This window comes from Pongo abelii, chromosome 20 (genome assembly GCF_028885655.2).
Source record: "Pongo abelii isolate AG06213 chromosome 20, NHGRI_mPonAbe1-v2.0_pri, whole genome shotgun sequence".
Taxonomy (NCBI): Eukaryota; Metazoa; Chordata; class Mammalia; order Primates; family Hominidae; genus Pongo; species Pongo abelii.
In genome coordinates, this window is record NC_072005.2 from 49,495,101 (window position 1) to 49,511,539 (window position 16,439).

At 49.0% G+C, this 16,439-nt stretch overlaps 1 protein-coding gene across 3 annotated transcripts in view; it reads right to left on the reverse strand.

The window, feature by feature from the left end:
• Positions 1-5,514: 5,514 nt before the first annotated feature.
• PHLDB3 (pleckstrin homology like domain family B member 3) overlaps positions 5,515-16,439 on the reverse strand; it is a 30,610-nt gene continuing 19,685 nt past the window's right edge. For all 3 annotated transcript variants that reach the window (XM_054540581.2, XM_054540583.2, XM_024237570.3), the window contains 3 exons: positions 9,789-10,005; positions 8,467-8,552; positions 5,515-5,955 (listed from right to left, as the gene is read on the reverse strand). In XM_054540581.2, coding sequence (XP_054396556.2) covers positions 5,821-5,955; positions 8,467-8,552; positions 9,789-10,005 — 438 coding nt within the window. In that variant the 3' untranslated portion in view covers positions 5,515-5,820. The remainder of the gene's footprint in view (positions 5,956-8,466; positions 8,553-9,788; positions 10,006-16,439) is intronic.

Below are 16,439 nucleotides of genomic sequence, written 5' to 3' on the forward strand. Positions count from 1 at the left end.
ACTAACAGTACCTATAATTAGGTACATGGGTCCATTGGATATCAGCTGTGAAACCGACAATTACTTGGCCCCTGTGTGCCTCAGTGTCCTCATCCTCATCCATAAAATGAGGGTCTCAGTAGTACCCACTTCATAGGGCTGCTAGGGCATCAATGTTAAATACATGTGAAATGATTAAAATAGGGTCAAATTCTAGGAGCTATGAAAGCATTAGTTTTTATTACTAATAATAGGTTAAGGGCTGAGCACAGTGGCTGGTGCCTGTAATCCCAGCATTTTGTAGGGGCTGAGGCGGGCAGATCACTTGAGCCCAGGAGTTTGAGACCAACCTGGGCAACATGGTGAAACCCTATCTCTACAAAAAATACAAAAATTAGCCAGGTGTGGTGGTGCTCACCTATAGATCCAACTACTCAGGAGGCCGAGGTGGAAGGATCACATTGAGCCTGGGAGGTCAAGGCTGCAGTAAGTTGTGATCACATCACTGCACTCCAGCCTGAGTCACAGAGAGAGACCCTGTCTCAACAATAATAATAATAATAACTTAAATAGATTGTTAGTATTACTATTAACAGCCCTCACTTCTTGAGCTCCAACCGTGTGCCACACAGGGTGGTCAGCTCTTATACAAGCAATCTCGCCTTGAATTCCTAACGAGGGGGTAGAGAGGAGGATTTCCTTCACAGAGGAAGACTCTGAGACCCAGAGAGAGGAAGGTATCTGTTCAAGTTCACATAGCAAGGGAAGCGGCAGAGTCAGATGTCAGACCCGGCTGCAGGGGGCTGGCTCACTGATGACGAGACAAGCAGCGGTCGTGTTTGTAAAGATATTATCTGTTCTCCAGACCCTGTGAGGCACCCCCGTTCCCAACAATGACGAGCACTTCAGTCACCTGGGTGAGGTCACTTGGCATCATGCTGAAGCTGAGAGAGAGAAAGTGAATGACTTCTTGTGCAGTCATTCATTCAGCACTGGCCCCTGCCCCCACCGCCTCCCAGCCTTGGAATCTCAGCCCCGATTCTTGCTTTGCTGTGTGATGCTGCATAAATGCTTTCATCTCTCTGAGCCTCCAAGGTGTCTATTTTTTTTTTTTTTTTTTTTTGAGACGGAGTTTCACTCTTGTTTCCCAGGCTGGAGTGCAAATGGTGCAATCTCAGCTCACTGCAACCTCTGCCTCCCGGGTTCAAGCGATTCTCCTACCTCAGCCTCCCAAGTAGCTGGGATTACAGGCATCCACCACCACACTCAGCAAATTTTTCATATTTTTAGTAGAGATGGGGTTTCACCATGTTGGTCAGGCTGGTCTCAAACTCCCGACCTCAGGTGATCTGCCTGCCTCGGCCTCTCAAAGTGCTGGGATTACAGGCGTGAGCCACCGTGCCCGGCCCAAGGTGTCTTTTTTATAATAAAAGAAGGACTATCTTTCATGGTAGGGTAAGGCAGTGGGCAAAATATCAAGTCTGGAAGTGGACAGACACATTTTAATCCTATCTCTGCCACCCTCTTGCTGTGTAACGTCAAGCAACTCGATCTCCCTCTCTGTACTTCAGCTGAAAACCCCTACCTCCTGAGGGATACAGCGGGGACTCAGTGAGTGACAGGCAGGATGAGACTAGCATTATTATTGTGTGCTGCTCTGAAGCAGGAGGCCCTGCAGGTCCCAGCTGTGTGGGAGAGTTTCAGGGAGGAACCCCAACTGGCCAGACCAGAAGAACTAGCATCTCGGGAGGGAGTGGGACCCAGGGTGGAGAGGTACCTCTTGCTCAGGCCTGCCCAGATTCTGGGCGCTGACCCCCGCCTGGCCCATGACCAGAGAACAGAAGGAGGTTTGAATGAGGGGCACCACTTAAGCCCGCTGCGTGGTAGGTGGCTGGCTCTTCTAGGTCCTTTGCAGATTTTATGGCAGAGAATCTAGAATCTGGCTCAGGGGTCAGTGCAGAGGCAGCTGCTGGCAATACAGATCACTCCCAGGCCTCAGACAAGCCCAGGACCATATTCACTCTGGATTTCTCATCTCCCTGTGGCAGACCAGGCTCTGAGGCCAGTGAGGTTCCCAGCCTGACTCAGGCCCACTCCCTCTGGGACACACCGTTTGGGACAAGTTAGGGAAGCAGTGGAGTCAGGGACGGGGCTGACTGTATAATTTTCAGGCCCCAGTGCAAAATGAAATGTAGAGCTCTGGTTCAAAAGGCAGGAAAAGAGGGCGGGCACAGTGGCTCACGCCTGTAATCCCAGCACTTTGGGAGGCCAAGGTGGGAAGATCACCTGAGATCAGGAGTTCGAGACCAGCCTGACCAACATGGTGAAACCCCATTTCTACTAAAAATACAAAAAATTAGCCAGGTGTGGTGGCGTGCGCCTGTAATCCCAGCTACTCCAGAGGCTGAGACAGGAGAATCGCTTGAACCCAGGAGGCAGAGGTTGCAGTGAGTTGAGATCACACCATTGCACTCCAGCCTGGGCAACAAGAGTGAAACTCCGTCTCACGAAAAAAAAAAAAACAGGAAGGAGTGCTGTTAAAGGTACTAAAATAGAAACACTTCTTTCCTTTCTTCTGGCTCAATCTCTTTTTTTTTTTTTTTTTGAGGCAGTCTCACTCTGCCACCCAGGCTGGCATGCAGCTCACAGCTCACTGCAGCCTCTATCTCCCGGACTCAAGCAATCCTCCCACCTCAGCCTCCCAAGTAGCTGCCACTACAGGTGTGTGCCACCATGTCCAGCTAATTTTTAAATTTTTTTGTAGAAACAGGGGCTTGCTATGTTGTCCAGGCTGGTCTCAAACTCCTGGGCTCAAGTGATCTTCCTGTCTCAGCCTCCTGAAATGCTAGGATTATGGGCATTATGGGCATTACGGGCTAGGATTACGGTCCTCAGCCTTTCTCTTGACCCCTCATGGTGTTTAATGTTATGTTCCCTTGGGCACAGAGATACTTGTGGGACCAGCACAGATCTTCAAAGGTGGCTAGGGACCCTGCCCCACAACGTGGGCAACCTGGCTGGGTTCCCCATCCCACCAGATGCCCACTGCCATGTTCCACCCCAGGATACCATGAGGCACAAGTACCCAACCCTGATCTTCTTGTGGCGTGCCTGCAACAGGGGTGGAGAGTGCCAGTGATCACAGGGCAGAGTTAAGAAGGGTACAGGCCAGGCACGGTGGTTCACACCTGTATTCCCAGCATTTTGGGAGGCCCAGGCAGGCGGATCACTTGAGGTCAGGAGTTCAAGACCAGCGTGGCCAACATAGTGAAACCCTGACTCTACTAAAAGTACAAAAATTAGCCAGCTGTGGTGGCCAGTGCCTAAAATCCCAGCTACTCAGGAGGCTGAGGCAAGAGAATCGCTTCAACATGGAAGACAGAGGTTGCAGTGAGCCGAGATCGCGCCACTGCGCTCCAGCCTAGGTGACAGAGTAAGACTCCGTCTCAAGAAAAAAAAGAGGTGGGGACAGGAGTGGAAACTTGTTCCAGAGAGGTGAGGCTGCCTCATCATGCTTTCATTGTCTCATTAGTCTTAGCTTACAAAACAGAAATTCAAAGATACATTTATGAATTTCTACACAGTGACCACAGAGCATTAAACCCAAGAGCAGGGCTCTTCTGAACACGGGGAGCTGTCGTCTACATTGGTCAGATGTCCATGAAGCGGGATTCGGTAAGGGACCCGGTTTGCAGAGGGGCTGGGGGATGAACTGATCCAAGAATCCAGATGTCACACACCTGAAGGTAGAGGCCAAGGGACACCTACAGTCCCAGAGGACCTAGGAATTTGGGTGTCTGCACTCCCGGGACTCAGAGCACTATATCTGGGTCCTCAAGGGAACTTTTTGAGGCAGGAAAGAGCTGTCTCCAGAGTTGACAGCCTAGAGTGCTCAAGTGGGGGACCCTGGAGGACTGTAAAGGCCCAGCGCAAGCACCTGACCTGGCCTAGGGGTCAGGGAGAGCTTCTTGAAGGAAGGGGCGCCGTAGATGAGACCTGAAGGATGAAGTCAGCCAAAGAGCTCTACCTGCCTTGTTCATGGCAGTCTCCAGCCCTTAGCATCACTTTCCCATCAGTTTATTCAACCACCAAATATTCCCTCCGTACCTAGTATGCACCAGGCCCTCTGCTGTACCAAGGGTTCAGTGGTGACCAAGACAGCACTCACTCCCAGGCCAGAGTGGGAGACAGACTCAACAGCAGTGATGATCCCGGGGAGTGAAGGCCATGATGAGAGAAGCACAGGATAGAATGATCAGGGTTGGGAATGGGGAGGCACAGGTGGAGCGGTCAGGGCTATAATGAAAAGCCCAGGGCCAGGAGCAGTGGCTTACGCCTGTAATTCCAACACTTTGGGAGGCCGAGACAGGCAGATCGCTTGAGCCTAGGAGTTGGAGGCTATCCTGGCCTACATGGTGAAACCCCATCTCTACTAAAAATAAAAAAAATGGCCAGGCGTGGTGTGGTGGTGGGTGCCTGTAATCCCAGCCACTCGGGAGGCTGAGCAGGAGAATCGATTGAACCTGAGAGGTGGAGGTTGCAGTGAGCCAAGATTGCACCACTGCACTCCAGCCTGGGCAACAGACCAAGACTCTGTCTCAACAAAAAAGAAAAGCCCAGAGGAAGCATCTGACCTGCCAGGACAATCAGGGAGGGCTTCCTGGAGAAAGAGACTTAACACAGGAACTAAAACCTAAATGATGAGTAGGGCTTTTGTGGAAAGGGGAGAGGTGCCTAAGCAAAGGGAACAGAATGTACAAAGGCCCAGAGGTGAAAGGGAAGCGAGTTTTGTTTTTTGTTTTTTTTCCACTTTCATGGAATAAGACATGCTCTATGGTGCTGGGAACAGCAGTGACCAGGACACTGCTGGCTCTGCCTCATGGAGCTCCCAGTGCATAAAGGACACAGATCCATCGCCCATGACAACCCAGGGTCCTCAGGGATGGGATGACAGAGCTCAAAAGGGGGTGCCTGACCCAGCCAGGAAAGTCAGTGAGGGCTTCCTGAAGGAGGTGCCAGCTGAACTAAGGCTGGAAGAATGAGATGCAGCTGATTAAGGGAAGGAGGGGGGCCGGGAGTGGTGGCTCACACCTGTAATCTCAGCACCTTGGGAGGCTAAGGTGGGTGGATCGCTTAAGTCCAGGAGTTGGAGACCAGCCTGGGCAACACAGTGAGACCCATCTCTATAAAAGTAAATAAATAAAAGAAAAAAAGGGAAGAAAAGGGCAGAGAGAACAACGTAGGCAAAGGCCTAAAGCGGGGAAGCCTAGGAGTTCCTAGAAATTTCCAGCAGCCGGTCAGGCCAGAAAGGGTGGAAACAGAAGGGCCTACAAACTAAAAAAGCAAAACTACCAAACACTAAGGACACATGCCTCTCATCCTTTTCTCCCAGCCATGACCTTAGAGTTGAAGGCCTCCATTCCTAAAGAGAGCCGGCTGTGGGACGCGTGGCTCCCAGAGGTACCGAGATAACTCAGATATCCTGCCTAGGGGCCAAAGGGCCCCGGATGCCTGGGCTGGAAACCACAGCAGCAATTCCTGTTTTTCCTCCGTATTTAATTCGGTATCACAGGAGCACCAATAAATAGTTTCTTCCCGCCCCTGCAATCTTCCTCCTGCCCCGGACAGGGCCTCAGGGGCCGGCGATCCCGTCGGTGGCAAGGCACCCGCAACTCAGAACGCAGCAGCTCAGGCCAGCTAAGCTGCGGCGCCTGCGGAATTCCCGGGAGAGTTCCAAAGCAATGCGACCAAGTTTTCCGGCAGTGGGCGGGGCCTAGGAACTCCCCCGCGCCCCGCGCCGGCGGAGCCTGGAAGGGACTTCCCCCAAGAGGGCGGGGCCACTCAGGGGGCGTGGTTTTCGTCAGCTGCTGTCACGATGACGTCCATCCAAATGCGCATGGCTTCGGGGTTCGGAGCCACCATGTAGAAAAGGCGTTCGTAGGTTTTGACGCAGAAGGTCAGGCGGGGGTTGGGGCTCTGGAATAAGCAGAAAGTGAAGGTAATTAAGACAAAAGACACCGGCCACAGTCTGGGTGCGAACCCAGCCTTGCTACTTATAGTCTGTGTGGCACTGAACAAGGTACTTAAGTATCTGAATGTTAGTTTCCCTGTCTTCCCAAATGATGCCACCTACCTCACTGGGTTATAAGGATTAAATGAATTAACACAGGAAAGTGCTTAAAATTAACATATGTAGAGCGCTATTGATAAATTAGGGGCAAGATAAATTTTTTTTCTTTTTTTTTTTTTTGAGACGGAGTCTGGCTCTGTTGCCAGGCTGGAGTGCAGTGGCACAATCTTGGCTCACTGCAACCTCCACCTCTCGAGTTCAAGCGATTCTCCTGCCTCAGCTTCCCGAGTAGCTGGGACTACAGGCGTGCGCCACTGCGCCCGGCTAATTTTTGTATTTTTAGTACAGACGGGGGTTTCACAGTGTTGGTCAGGATGGTCTCGATCTCTTGACCTCGTGATCCGCCCGCTTCGGCCTCCCAAAGTGCTGGGCTTACAGGCGTGAGCCACCGTGCCAGGCCGAGAAATTTAAAAGTAGGACTTACAGTGCCTTCTGTCAGCCTAACTTCTCCTATATTAGAAATACAGGCATTCAAATTCCACCTCCCCAATATCTAGGTCCCCTTGTACCTGGGGAAAGTTAGTGTCTAGAATCCGTTATTTGAGTACCCACTTACCAATCCCAAATTGAGTAAATCCCTTATGTCCATAATCTGTTTTTAGCCCTCTCAATAACCCTGATGGAATGGGTTGATGCGTGCCCATTCTACACATGAGAAAACTAAGGCTGGCCGGGATGGGTGGCTCACACCTGTAATCCCAGCACTTTGGGAGGTTGAAGCAGATTGATTGCTTGAACTCAGGAGTTCAAGACCAGCCTGGGCAACATAGGGAGACCCCCATCTCTACAAAAAAAAATACCAGAAAAATAAAATAAAACAAATTAGCTGGGTGTGGTGGCACACACATATAGTCCTAGCTACTCAGGAGGCTGAGGCAGGAGGATTGCTTGAGCCCGAGAGATAGAGGCTGCAGTGAGCTATGATTGTACCACTGCACTCCAGCCTGGGCGACGGAGCAAGAAAAAAAAAAGAAAAGAAAAGAAACAAAGAAAACTAAGGCTAAAGGCTAAAGAAAGGAAGTCACTTTCCTGATGTCACATAGCTGAGATTCCAACCTAATTGCTAAAAAGCCACAGTTTGGTTATTCTCCACAGAGCTTTCTAAATATTGTATCAGTTGCCAACATTTAAATTTTTGGCACTGTGCTTTATACAAGTTCCAATTCCTGAGTTCTCTGAGAAAAAATAAATACAAGACAACACCATGGGGCCCACTCCCACTTGGCAACTGTTAGCAGGAGCCAACTAACAACCATCTCCTTTATTTATTTTTCATTTAAAAAATTTAAAAAAACACAGAGATGGGATCTTGCTATGTTGACCATGCTGGTCTCAAACTCCTGGCCTCCTGCAGTCCTCCCATCTCGGTCTCCCAAAATGTTGGGGTTACAGGCATGAGCCACCACGCCTGGCAGATCATCTCCTTTAGATGCTCCCAGGCTGCCCCACCCTTGCTCTGACCTCTTCATTCATTTATTCCCAGTTTCACATCAGAGTTTGCCATATTTTGGCTCTAAAACTTTTGCTCCAAGAAAATTAACAGTGACAGGCCAGGTGCAGTGGCTCACGCCTGTAATCCCAGCACTTTGGGGGGCCAAGGTGGGCAGATCATGAGGTCAGGAGTTCGAGACCAGCCTGGCCAACATAGTGAAACACCATCTCAACTAAAAATACAAAAGTTAGCCAGGTGTGGTGGCGCGCCTGTAATCCCAACTACTTGGGAGGCTGAGGCAGGAGAACCGCTTGAACCCGGGAGGCAGAGGTTGCAGTGAGCCAAGATGGTGCCACTGCACTCTAGCCTGGGCGACAGAGCCAGACTCCATCTTAAAAAAAAAAAAAAGAGCCACGTGTGGTATGGTGGTTCACGCCTGTAATCCTAGAACTTTGAGAGGCTGAGGTGAGCAGATCATGAGGTCAGGAGTTTGAGACCAACCTGGCCAACACAGTGAAACCCCCTCTCTACTAAAAATACAAAAATTAGCCGGGCATGGTGGTGGGTGCCTGTAATCCCAGCTACTCAGGAGGCTGAGGCAGGAGAATTGCTTGAACCAGGGAGGCAGAGGTTGCAGTGAGCTGAGATGGCGCCACTTCACTCCGGCCTGAGCGACAGAATGAGACTCCATCTTAAAAAAAAAAAAAAAAGAAAAAAGAAAAAAGAAAATTAACAGTGGCTGAAAGCCAGAGTCTGGGCTCTTAGTTTTCAGTCCATGCAGTCAGCTGACCTGTTTGTACTCCTATGAGTACCCTGACAGGAGAAGCTGCGGGTGGCTTTCCCCAGGATGAGCCAGGGATGAGATAAGGCCTGACTCCAACTGGGTCTCCAGCTGGGAGGGCAGGGTGACATTGAGGGGCTTCACCTTGAAGGCACAGCGTAAGTGATCGTAATAGACTTCCTCAATGGCCTGGAAGTAGATGACACCTTTGAGCTTGGTCTCTTCTTTGTCTGGTAGGGGAGGTAAGAGAAAAAGGGAGCCAGTGAGAAAGGTGTGTCTGTGTGTGTCGAGGTGAGGGTCATTGGCCCTAAGTCCTGAGACTGGATTTGGGGTAAGAAACATGGTGACAAGGGTCTGAAGGTCTCTAAAGGTTGGGAGGTGAGTGAATGTTAATGCTGGATGGGAGACTGGGTGCAGAAATTGGACACGACTGGGGAGTGGGGTCTGTGGAGCTGGAATCCTAGGCCCTGAATGTCTCGGCCTCTGAGAAGGGAAGGAACTCAGGGAGTGCTCAAGTACTTTCTAGGTATAATCTCTAACCCCCTCAAACTCTCCTGGAGGAGTAAGTACATTTATCTCCTTTTCACAGATGTGGAAACCAAGACTCAGAGAAGTTAAGTCACCCGGCACAAGTCACACAGCCAGAGCTGACAGAGCCAGGACTCACCAAGTAGAGTCAAATGGTCATAACAGGTTAGGGAAGAAGGATTTAAGGCAATACAAGTGTCCAGGAAGGCTGGGTGCAGTGGCTCAAGACTGTAATCCCAGCACTTTGGGAGGCTGAGGCAGGCAGATCACAAGGTCAGGAGATTGAGACCATCCTGGCTAACACAGTGAAACCTCATCTCTACTAAAAATACAAAAAATTAGCCGGGTGTGGTGGCATGAGCCTGTAGTCCCGCCTATTCAGGAGGCTGAGGCAGGAGAATCGCTTGAGCTGGGGAGGTGGAGGTTGCAGTGGGCTGAGATCGCGCCACTGCACTCCAGCCTGGGCAACAGAGCAAGACTCTGTCTCCAAAACAAAAAACAAAAAAGAACAAAGTGTCCAAGGAGAGGTTTGGAATAATTGATTCTCCTAGAGAAGGACAAGGGCCCCAGACTCCTGGCTGTTGGGGGGTTGGGGGCAGCTGACAGTGCAGGTTCAGACTCATGGGTGTCTTAGGAACATGGGCCCTGGGAAGCTTGAATTGTACTAAACTGTTATCTATGTCCCTGAGGAGGACTGGGGGTTTGAATTCTGGGTGGCTTAAAGAGGGGTTGGGGATTTGGACTCCAGGGTCTGGAGGAAAGAGAGAGCTGGGAGCCTGGACTCCTGGGTTGTGGGGAAGGTAGGAGCTAGGGAACCAAACTTCTGGATCCTGGGGAACATGGAAAGTGGGGGCCAGGATTTCTGGTGCCTGTAGAGGAAAGGCCTCCAGAGTGGAATTCCAGCGTCCTGGGGCCCGTGGTGGCCAGGCTGGGCTTACCTGCATAGTAGGCCAAGCGGCGGGCTTGGCGGTCAAAGCAGAACCATCGCTTCCTCCAGGTCTTGATGCGGCCGCCCATCTTCACCAGGGGTCCGCGGCAGCAGCCCCCAGACACCTGCACATGTGGGCAGTTTTCTGGGTTGTGGCCCCATCCCTCCAGATGCTGCCGGAGATCCAAGATTCGCCGGCCTGGAGGGTGGGGTGGGGTGGGCGGGGCCTGGGGAGCAAAGAGAAGGGGCAGCTGGTGTAAGGGGCGGGGGATTCTACAGCCTGGAGCCCCTCGAGGGGAGCAAGTCATAGCAGCTTGCATGTAAGGCCCACTATAGCCTTTAGAGGGTAATATTAACTTGGACCATCTGACAAATGCAACGGCTACATGGATTGACTATGATGCTCTGCCCAAGACTTTATGGACATCAGCTCCTTGGCAGTTCATGGCAACTGTGAGCCCCATTTTACAAATGAGCAAAATGAGGTACAGAGAGATGACATAATGCACCCGAGGTCACACAGAGCTTCTAGGCAGCAGAACTGGGACACGAACCCAGGTATTTCTGACCCTAGAGCTCACCCTGAAACATCAGAGGCCTATCAAAAGAAATGAACATTGGGCTAGGCATGGTGGCTCATGCCTGTAATCTCAGAACTTTCGGAGGCTGAGGCAGGAGGATCCCTTAGGCCTAAGAATTCAAGGGCAGCCTGGGTAACACAGTGAGATCCTGTCTCTGAAAAAAAAAATTTTTTTTTGGAAGAAAGAAATGAAGATTGGAGCCTGTGTGGTGGCTTGAGCCTGTAATTCCAGCTACTCAGGAGGCTGAGGTGGGAGGATCCGTTGATCCCAGAAGTTTGAAACCAGCCTGGGCAACATAGAAGACCCCTTCTCTATTTAAAAAAAAAAAAAAAAAGAGAGAGAGAGAGACAAGAGTAGCTATGTGCAGTGGCTCATGCCTGTAATCCCAGCACTTTGGAAAGCTGAAGTGGGAGGATCACTTGAGGCTACGAGTTGGAGACAAGCCTGGGCAAATATAGTGAGACCCCATCTCTACTAAAAATCCAAAAAATTAGCTGGGCCTAGTGGCGCACACCTGTAGTTCCAGCTACTAAGGAGGCTGAGCCCAGGAGGATCGCTTGAGCCCAGGAGATCGAAATTGCATTGAGCTATGATTGCACCACTGCACTCCAGCCTGGGTGATTGAGTGAGACCCTGTCTCAAAAATAAAAAAGAAAGAGAGCTTGTTTACATTATTATTGTTGTTATTATTGTTGTGATGAAATTAATGAATATAATCCTCTGCTAAGTACTTTCTAGGTATAATCTCTGCCCCCTCAAACTCTCCTGGAGGGGTAAGCACATTTATCTCCATTTCACAGATGTGGAAACCAAGACTCAGAGAGGTTAAGTCACTCGGCACAAGTCACACAGCCAGAGCTGACAGAGCCAGGACTCACCAGGTAGAGTGGTCACCTCAGATGGTCATACAGGTTGGGGAGGAGAATTTAAGGCAATACAAGTGTCCACTATTTATGAGAGCCTGACCATGAGCTGGTCTGATCCAACCTATTCCTCCCAAATAATCCCTGCAAACAGTGGTATGATTCCGGAGGTCAAACTGAGGTTCAGGGCAGTACATCTCAGATTTCTTCATGCAAGCAGATCAGCTGGGGATTTTGTTAAAATGTTAAAATGCAGACTCTGATTCAGTCATTTCAGGGTGGGGTCTGGAGTAGGGGGAGAGGTTCTGCATGTCTGACAAGCTCCCAGGTGGGCCCTGATGCTGCTGTTCCACCAGCCACACTTTGAGTGTCAAGGAGTTAGAAAACTGAAGCAGGATGGGTGTGGTGGCTCACACGTGCAATCCCAGCACTTTGGGAGGCCAAGAGGGGAGGATCACTTAAACCCAGGAGTTTGAGACCAGCCTGGGGCAACATGGCAAAACCCTGTCTCTACAAAAAATACAAAAATTAGGCCGGGCATGGTGGTTCACGCCTACAATCCCAGCACTTTGGGAAGCCAAGGTGGGGGAATCACCTGAGGTTGGGAGTTCGAGACCAGCCTGACCAACATGGAGAAATCCTGTCTCTGCTAAAAATACAAAATTAGCCAGGCATGGTGGCGCATGCCTGTAATCCCAGCTACTCAGGAGGCTGAGGCAGGAGAATCGCTTGACTCGGGGGGTGGAGGTTGCGGTGAATCAAGATGGCACCATTGCACTCCAGCCTCGGCAACAAGAGCGAAACTCCATCTCAAAAAAAAAAAAAAAAAAATACAAAAATTAGCCAGGTGTGGTGGTGTGTGCCTAGGATCCCAGCTAATTGGGAGAATCGCTTGAGCCCAGGAGGTGGAGGTTGCAGTGAGCCGAGATCACACCACTGCACTCCAGCCTGGGTGACAAAGGGAGACCGTTTCTGGAAAAAAAAAAAAAAAAAAAAAAGAAAGAAAAGAAAGAAAACTGAAGCAAGGCCAGAGCAAGAAGGGATGAGAAACAGAGAAGAGATTTACTGGTTGGAGACAGGAGAGTGAGGTGGGGAAATGAGAAGGATTAGGGAGGAGGACTGCAGGGAGGGAAAGGCCAGGTTTAAAGAGCACCCGCTGGGCCTGCAATCTCCCCAAATCCACACAGGAAGAGCAAGGATCACCACCGTGTGTGGAAGCTCCCGCTCTGTGTCAGGCACTATGCCAAGTGGTCACTGTGATTACCTCGTTTCTTCTCCAAAACAACCCATTAATGTCCCCGCTAGACAGATCAAGAAACTGAGGCTTTAAGAAGAGGTGACTCTCCAAGGTCACCAAACTAGGATGTAGGGGAGCTGGGCCCCAATCTAGGAAGAGACCAGGGATGGGCTTGGGATTCCACCACTGCCTGGCTGTGTCACCTCCACAGAACTCCTGCCCTTCTGGGAGCCTCAGTTCCCTGTGCTAAAACACCAGGGTTATCACAGCACCCTCCTCTGGGGCTGTTTCAAGGATGAGGTGGCTGCCCTCAGGGTCTCTCACTTAGAGGTTCCTCTTCTAGGTGTGAAGCCCAGGGACACACTTGCTCATGTGCGCAAAAAATAGCAGGGGTGTGCAGCAGGGGACAAAGCACACAGCAGGGGACTGTTTAATAAATGAGACACTACAAGGCAGGCAGAATACCAGAGCAGGAGCAATTCTGTTTGTTTGTTTGTTTTGAGACAGAGTCTTGCTCTGTCACCCAGGCTGGAGAGCAGTCCTGTGATCTTGGCTCATTGCAACCTCTGCTTCCCGGTTCAAGCAATTCTCCTGCCTCAGCCTCTCGGGTAGCCATGACTATAGGCACATGCCACCATGCCCGGCTAATTTTTGTATTTTTAGTAGAGACAGGGTTTCTCCATGTTGGTCAGGCTGGTCTCGAACTCCCGACCTCAGGTGATCTGCCTGCCTTAGCCTCCCAAAGTGCTGGGATTACAGCCGTGAGCCACTGCGCCCGGCCTGTGCTTCGTTTTTAATGAGCACAAGCTTATGCCTAACAACGCAGAAGATCCCACTGCCGTTCCTGCCTTATTTTGCTCCCTGGCTCTTATCAGACTCTGACATGCTATTTATTTTACATATTGATGTTGCTTTGTGTCCATCTTCCCCCTTAAAACATCAGCTTCCCCCAAAGGTGGGGACTGTCATCTTGGTCACTGCTGTAACCCAGGGTCTAGCACACAGTAGGCACTCAATAAATATTGGCTGAAATGAATAAGGGAAGGATAGATGGTGGTAAAAACAAAAAGGTTGGGAAGGATGTGCTTATTGATGAGACAAATTCACAAAATATGGCTTGATTGGTGCATGTGGAAAAGTATAAACATAGATTTGAAGGCTTCTCGGCAGTAGAAGTGAGATCAGGAAGAAGTGACCACTTTCTTAATACTTTATCATTCTTTTTTTTTTTTTTTTTTTGATGCGGGGTCTCACTCTGTCACTGAAGCTGGAGTGCAGTGGGGCGATCATAGCTCACTGCAGCCTCCACCTACCGGGCTCAAGCAATCCTCCCACCTCAGCCTCCTGAGTAGCTGGGACCAAAGGCATGCACCACCACACCTTCTAATTTTTTAAATTTCTGCAGAGATGAGGGTCTGACTATGTTGCCCAGGCTGGTCTCCAGCTCTGGGACTCAAGTGATCCTCTCACCTCAGCCTCTCAAAGTGCTGAGATTATAGGCGTGAGCTACAGTGCCTAGCTTTATCATTCTTTATAACAAAATGCATTGATTCTATGAATGTTATTAGTATCGGCAAAAATATAATTTATGTAAGGGGGTTGTCAGCTAAATCAAGAACGTGAAAAAGTCAACAGGATAAATTATTTGATTATTTCCACAAATAAATAGCATTTTTTTTTAATGGGGAGGCAGAACTGTTAGAGATTAAAAGATTTAAGAGACATTAAACCAAATGCATAGTGTGTGCTTTGCATATAGATTCAAATAAATCAACAGTGAAAAGATATTTTGGGTCAGGCATGATGGCTCAGGCCTATAATCTCAGCACTTTGGCTGGCCAGAAAGAAGGGAGGCTCGAGGCCAGGAATTCAATACCAGCCTGGCCAACACAGTGTCTCTACTGTTAAAAATGGAAAACAAAGCCAGGCACGGTAGCTCATGCCTATAATGCCAGCACTTTGGGAGGCCAAGGCAGGTGGATCACCTGAGGTCAGGAGTTTGAAACCAGCCTGGCCAACATGGTGAAACCCCGCCTCTACTATAAATACAAAATTAGCCAGGCATGGTGGTGGGCACCTGTAATCCTAGCTACTCCAGAGGCTGAAGCGGGAGAATCGCTTGAACCCTGGAGGCAGAGATTGCAGTGAGCCGAGATTGTGCCAGTGCACTCCAGCTTGGGCAACAAAGTGAGACTCCATCTTGAAAAAAAAAAAAAAAAAAAAGGAAAAGAAAAATAATAAATAAATTTAAAAAAACATATTTTGGAGACAATGAGAGAAATGTGAATATGGACTATATATTACAATATAATGAAATTAATAATCTCATAAGATGTGACAATGGAATTTTTGTTATGTTAAAAAAAAAAAACCTATTGGCCAGGCACAGTGGCTCACACTTGTAATCCCAGCACTTTTTGAGGCCAAGGCAGGCAGATCACCTGAGGTCAGGAGTTCAAGACCAGCCCGGACAACATAGCAAAACCCCATCTCTACTAAAAAAAAAAAAAAAAAAAAAAAAAAAAAAATGAGTGTGGTGGTGGGCACCTGTACTCCCAGCTACTCGGGAGGCTGAGGTAGAAGAATCGCTTGAACCAGGGAGGCAGAGGTTCCAGTGAGCTGAGATCACATCACTGCACTCTAGCCTGGGCGACAAGAGTAAAACTCTGTCCCCCAAAAAACAAGCCTATCTATTGGAGATACATAGTGATATTTGAGTGAAAGGATACAATATTTTGCTTTAAAATATTTCAGTGCAGAATGGGATGTAGGTATGGGATTAGTAAAATAAAATTGGTGGCTGGGCACCAATGCCCTAGAATTATGCTTATAATTCTAGCACCTTGGGAGGCTGAGATGGAAGGATTGTTTGAGGCCAGGAGTTTGAGATCAGCCTGGACAACATAGCAAGACTCTATCGCTACAAAAATAAAATACATTAAAAATATAGGAGTGCAGCAGACTTATGAGAAAAAAATAAAAATATTAAAAATAAAAATAAAATATATATCTAGTATATACTCATACAAATTAAAATGTTAAATAAAATAAATAAATAAAAAGTTGGCAAGTACAAGATTCAATATTGAAAATGATTAAAGCTGCACAGTGGGCACCTGGGGGTCTATTAATCTACTCCTTCTCTCGTGCATATGCTTGAATATTTCTATCATAAAGAGGTTTTTTTTTTTTTCTTTTGAGACAGAATCTTGGTCTGTCGCCAAGACTGGAGTGCAGTGGTGTGATCCTGGCTCACTGCAACCTGCACCTCCCAGGTTCAAGCAATTCTCTGCCTCAGCCTCCCGAGTAGCTGGGATTTCAGGTGCCTGCCACCATGCCCGGCTAATTTTTTGTATTTTCAGTAAAGATGGGGTTTCACCATCTTGGCCAGGCTGGTCTTGAACTCCTCACCTCGTGATCCACCCACCTCAGCCTCCCAAAGTGCTGGGATTACAGGCGTGAGCCACTGCGCCTGGCCTAAAGAGTTTTTTAAATAAATAAAAATAAAAACAGTTTTTTGGTTTTGATTTTTTTTTTTTTTGAGACGGATTTTCACTCTTGTTGCCAAGGCTGGAGTGTAGTGGTACAATCTCAGCTCACGGCAACCTCCACGTGCGGGTTCAAGTGATTCTCATGCCTCAGCCTCCCGAGTAGCTGGGATTACAGGCATGTGCCACCATGCCCGGCTAATTTTTGTATTTTTAGTAGAGATGGGGTTTCACCATGTTGGCTAGGCTGGTCGCAAACTCAGGTGATCCACCCGCCTTGGCCTCCCAAAGTGCTGGGATTACAGGCATGAGCCACTGCACCCAGCCAAAAATAAAATTTTAAATGATTTTTAAAAGTTCCAGCATGGACTGGGCATGGTGGTTCACGCTATAGTCCCAGTACTCTGGGAGGCTGAGGCAGGAGGATTGCTTGAGGCCAGGAGTAAGTCCCAGCATGGACTTGTACTCCTTCTGTACTGACTGCTGACATTG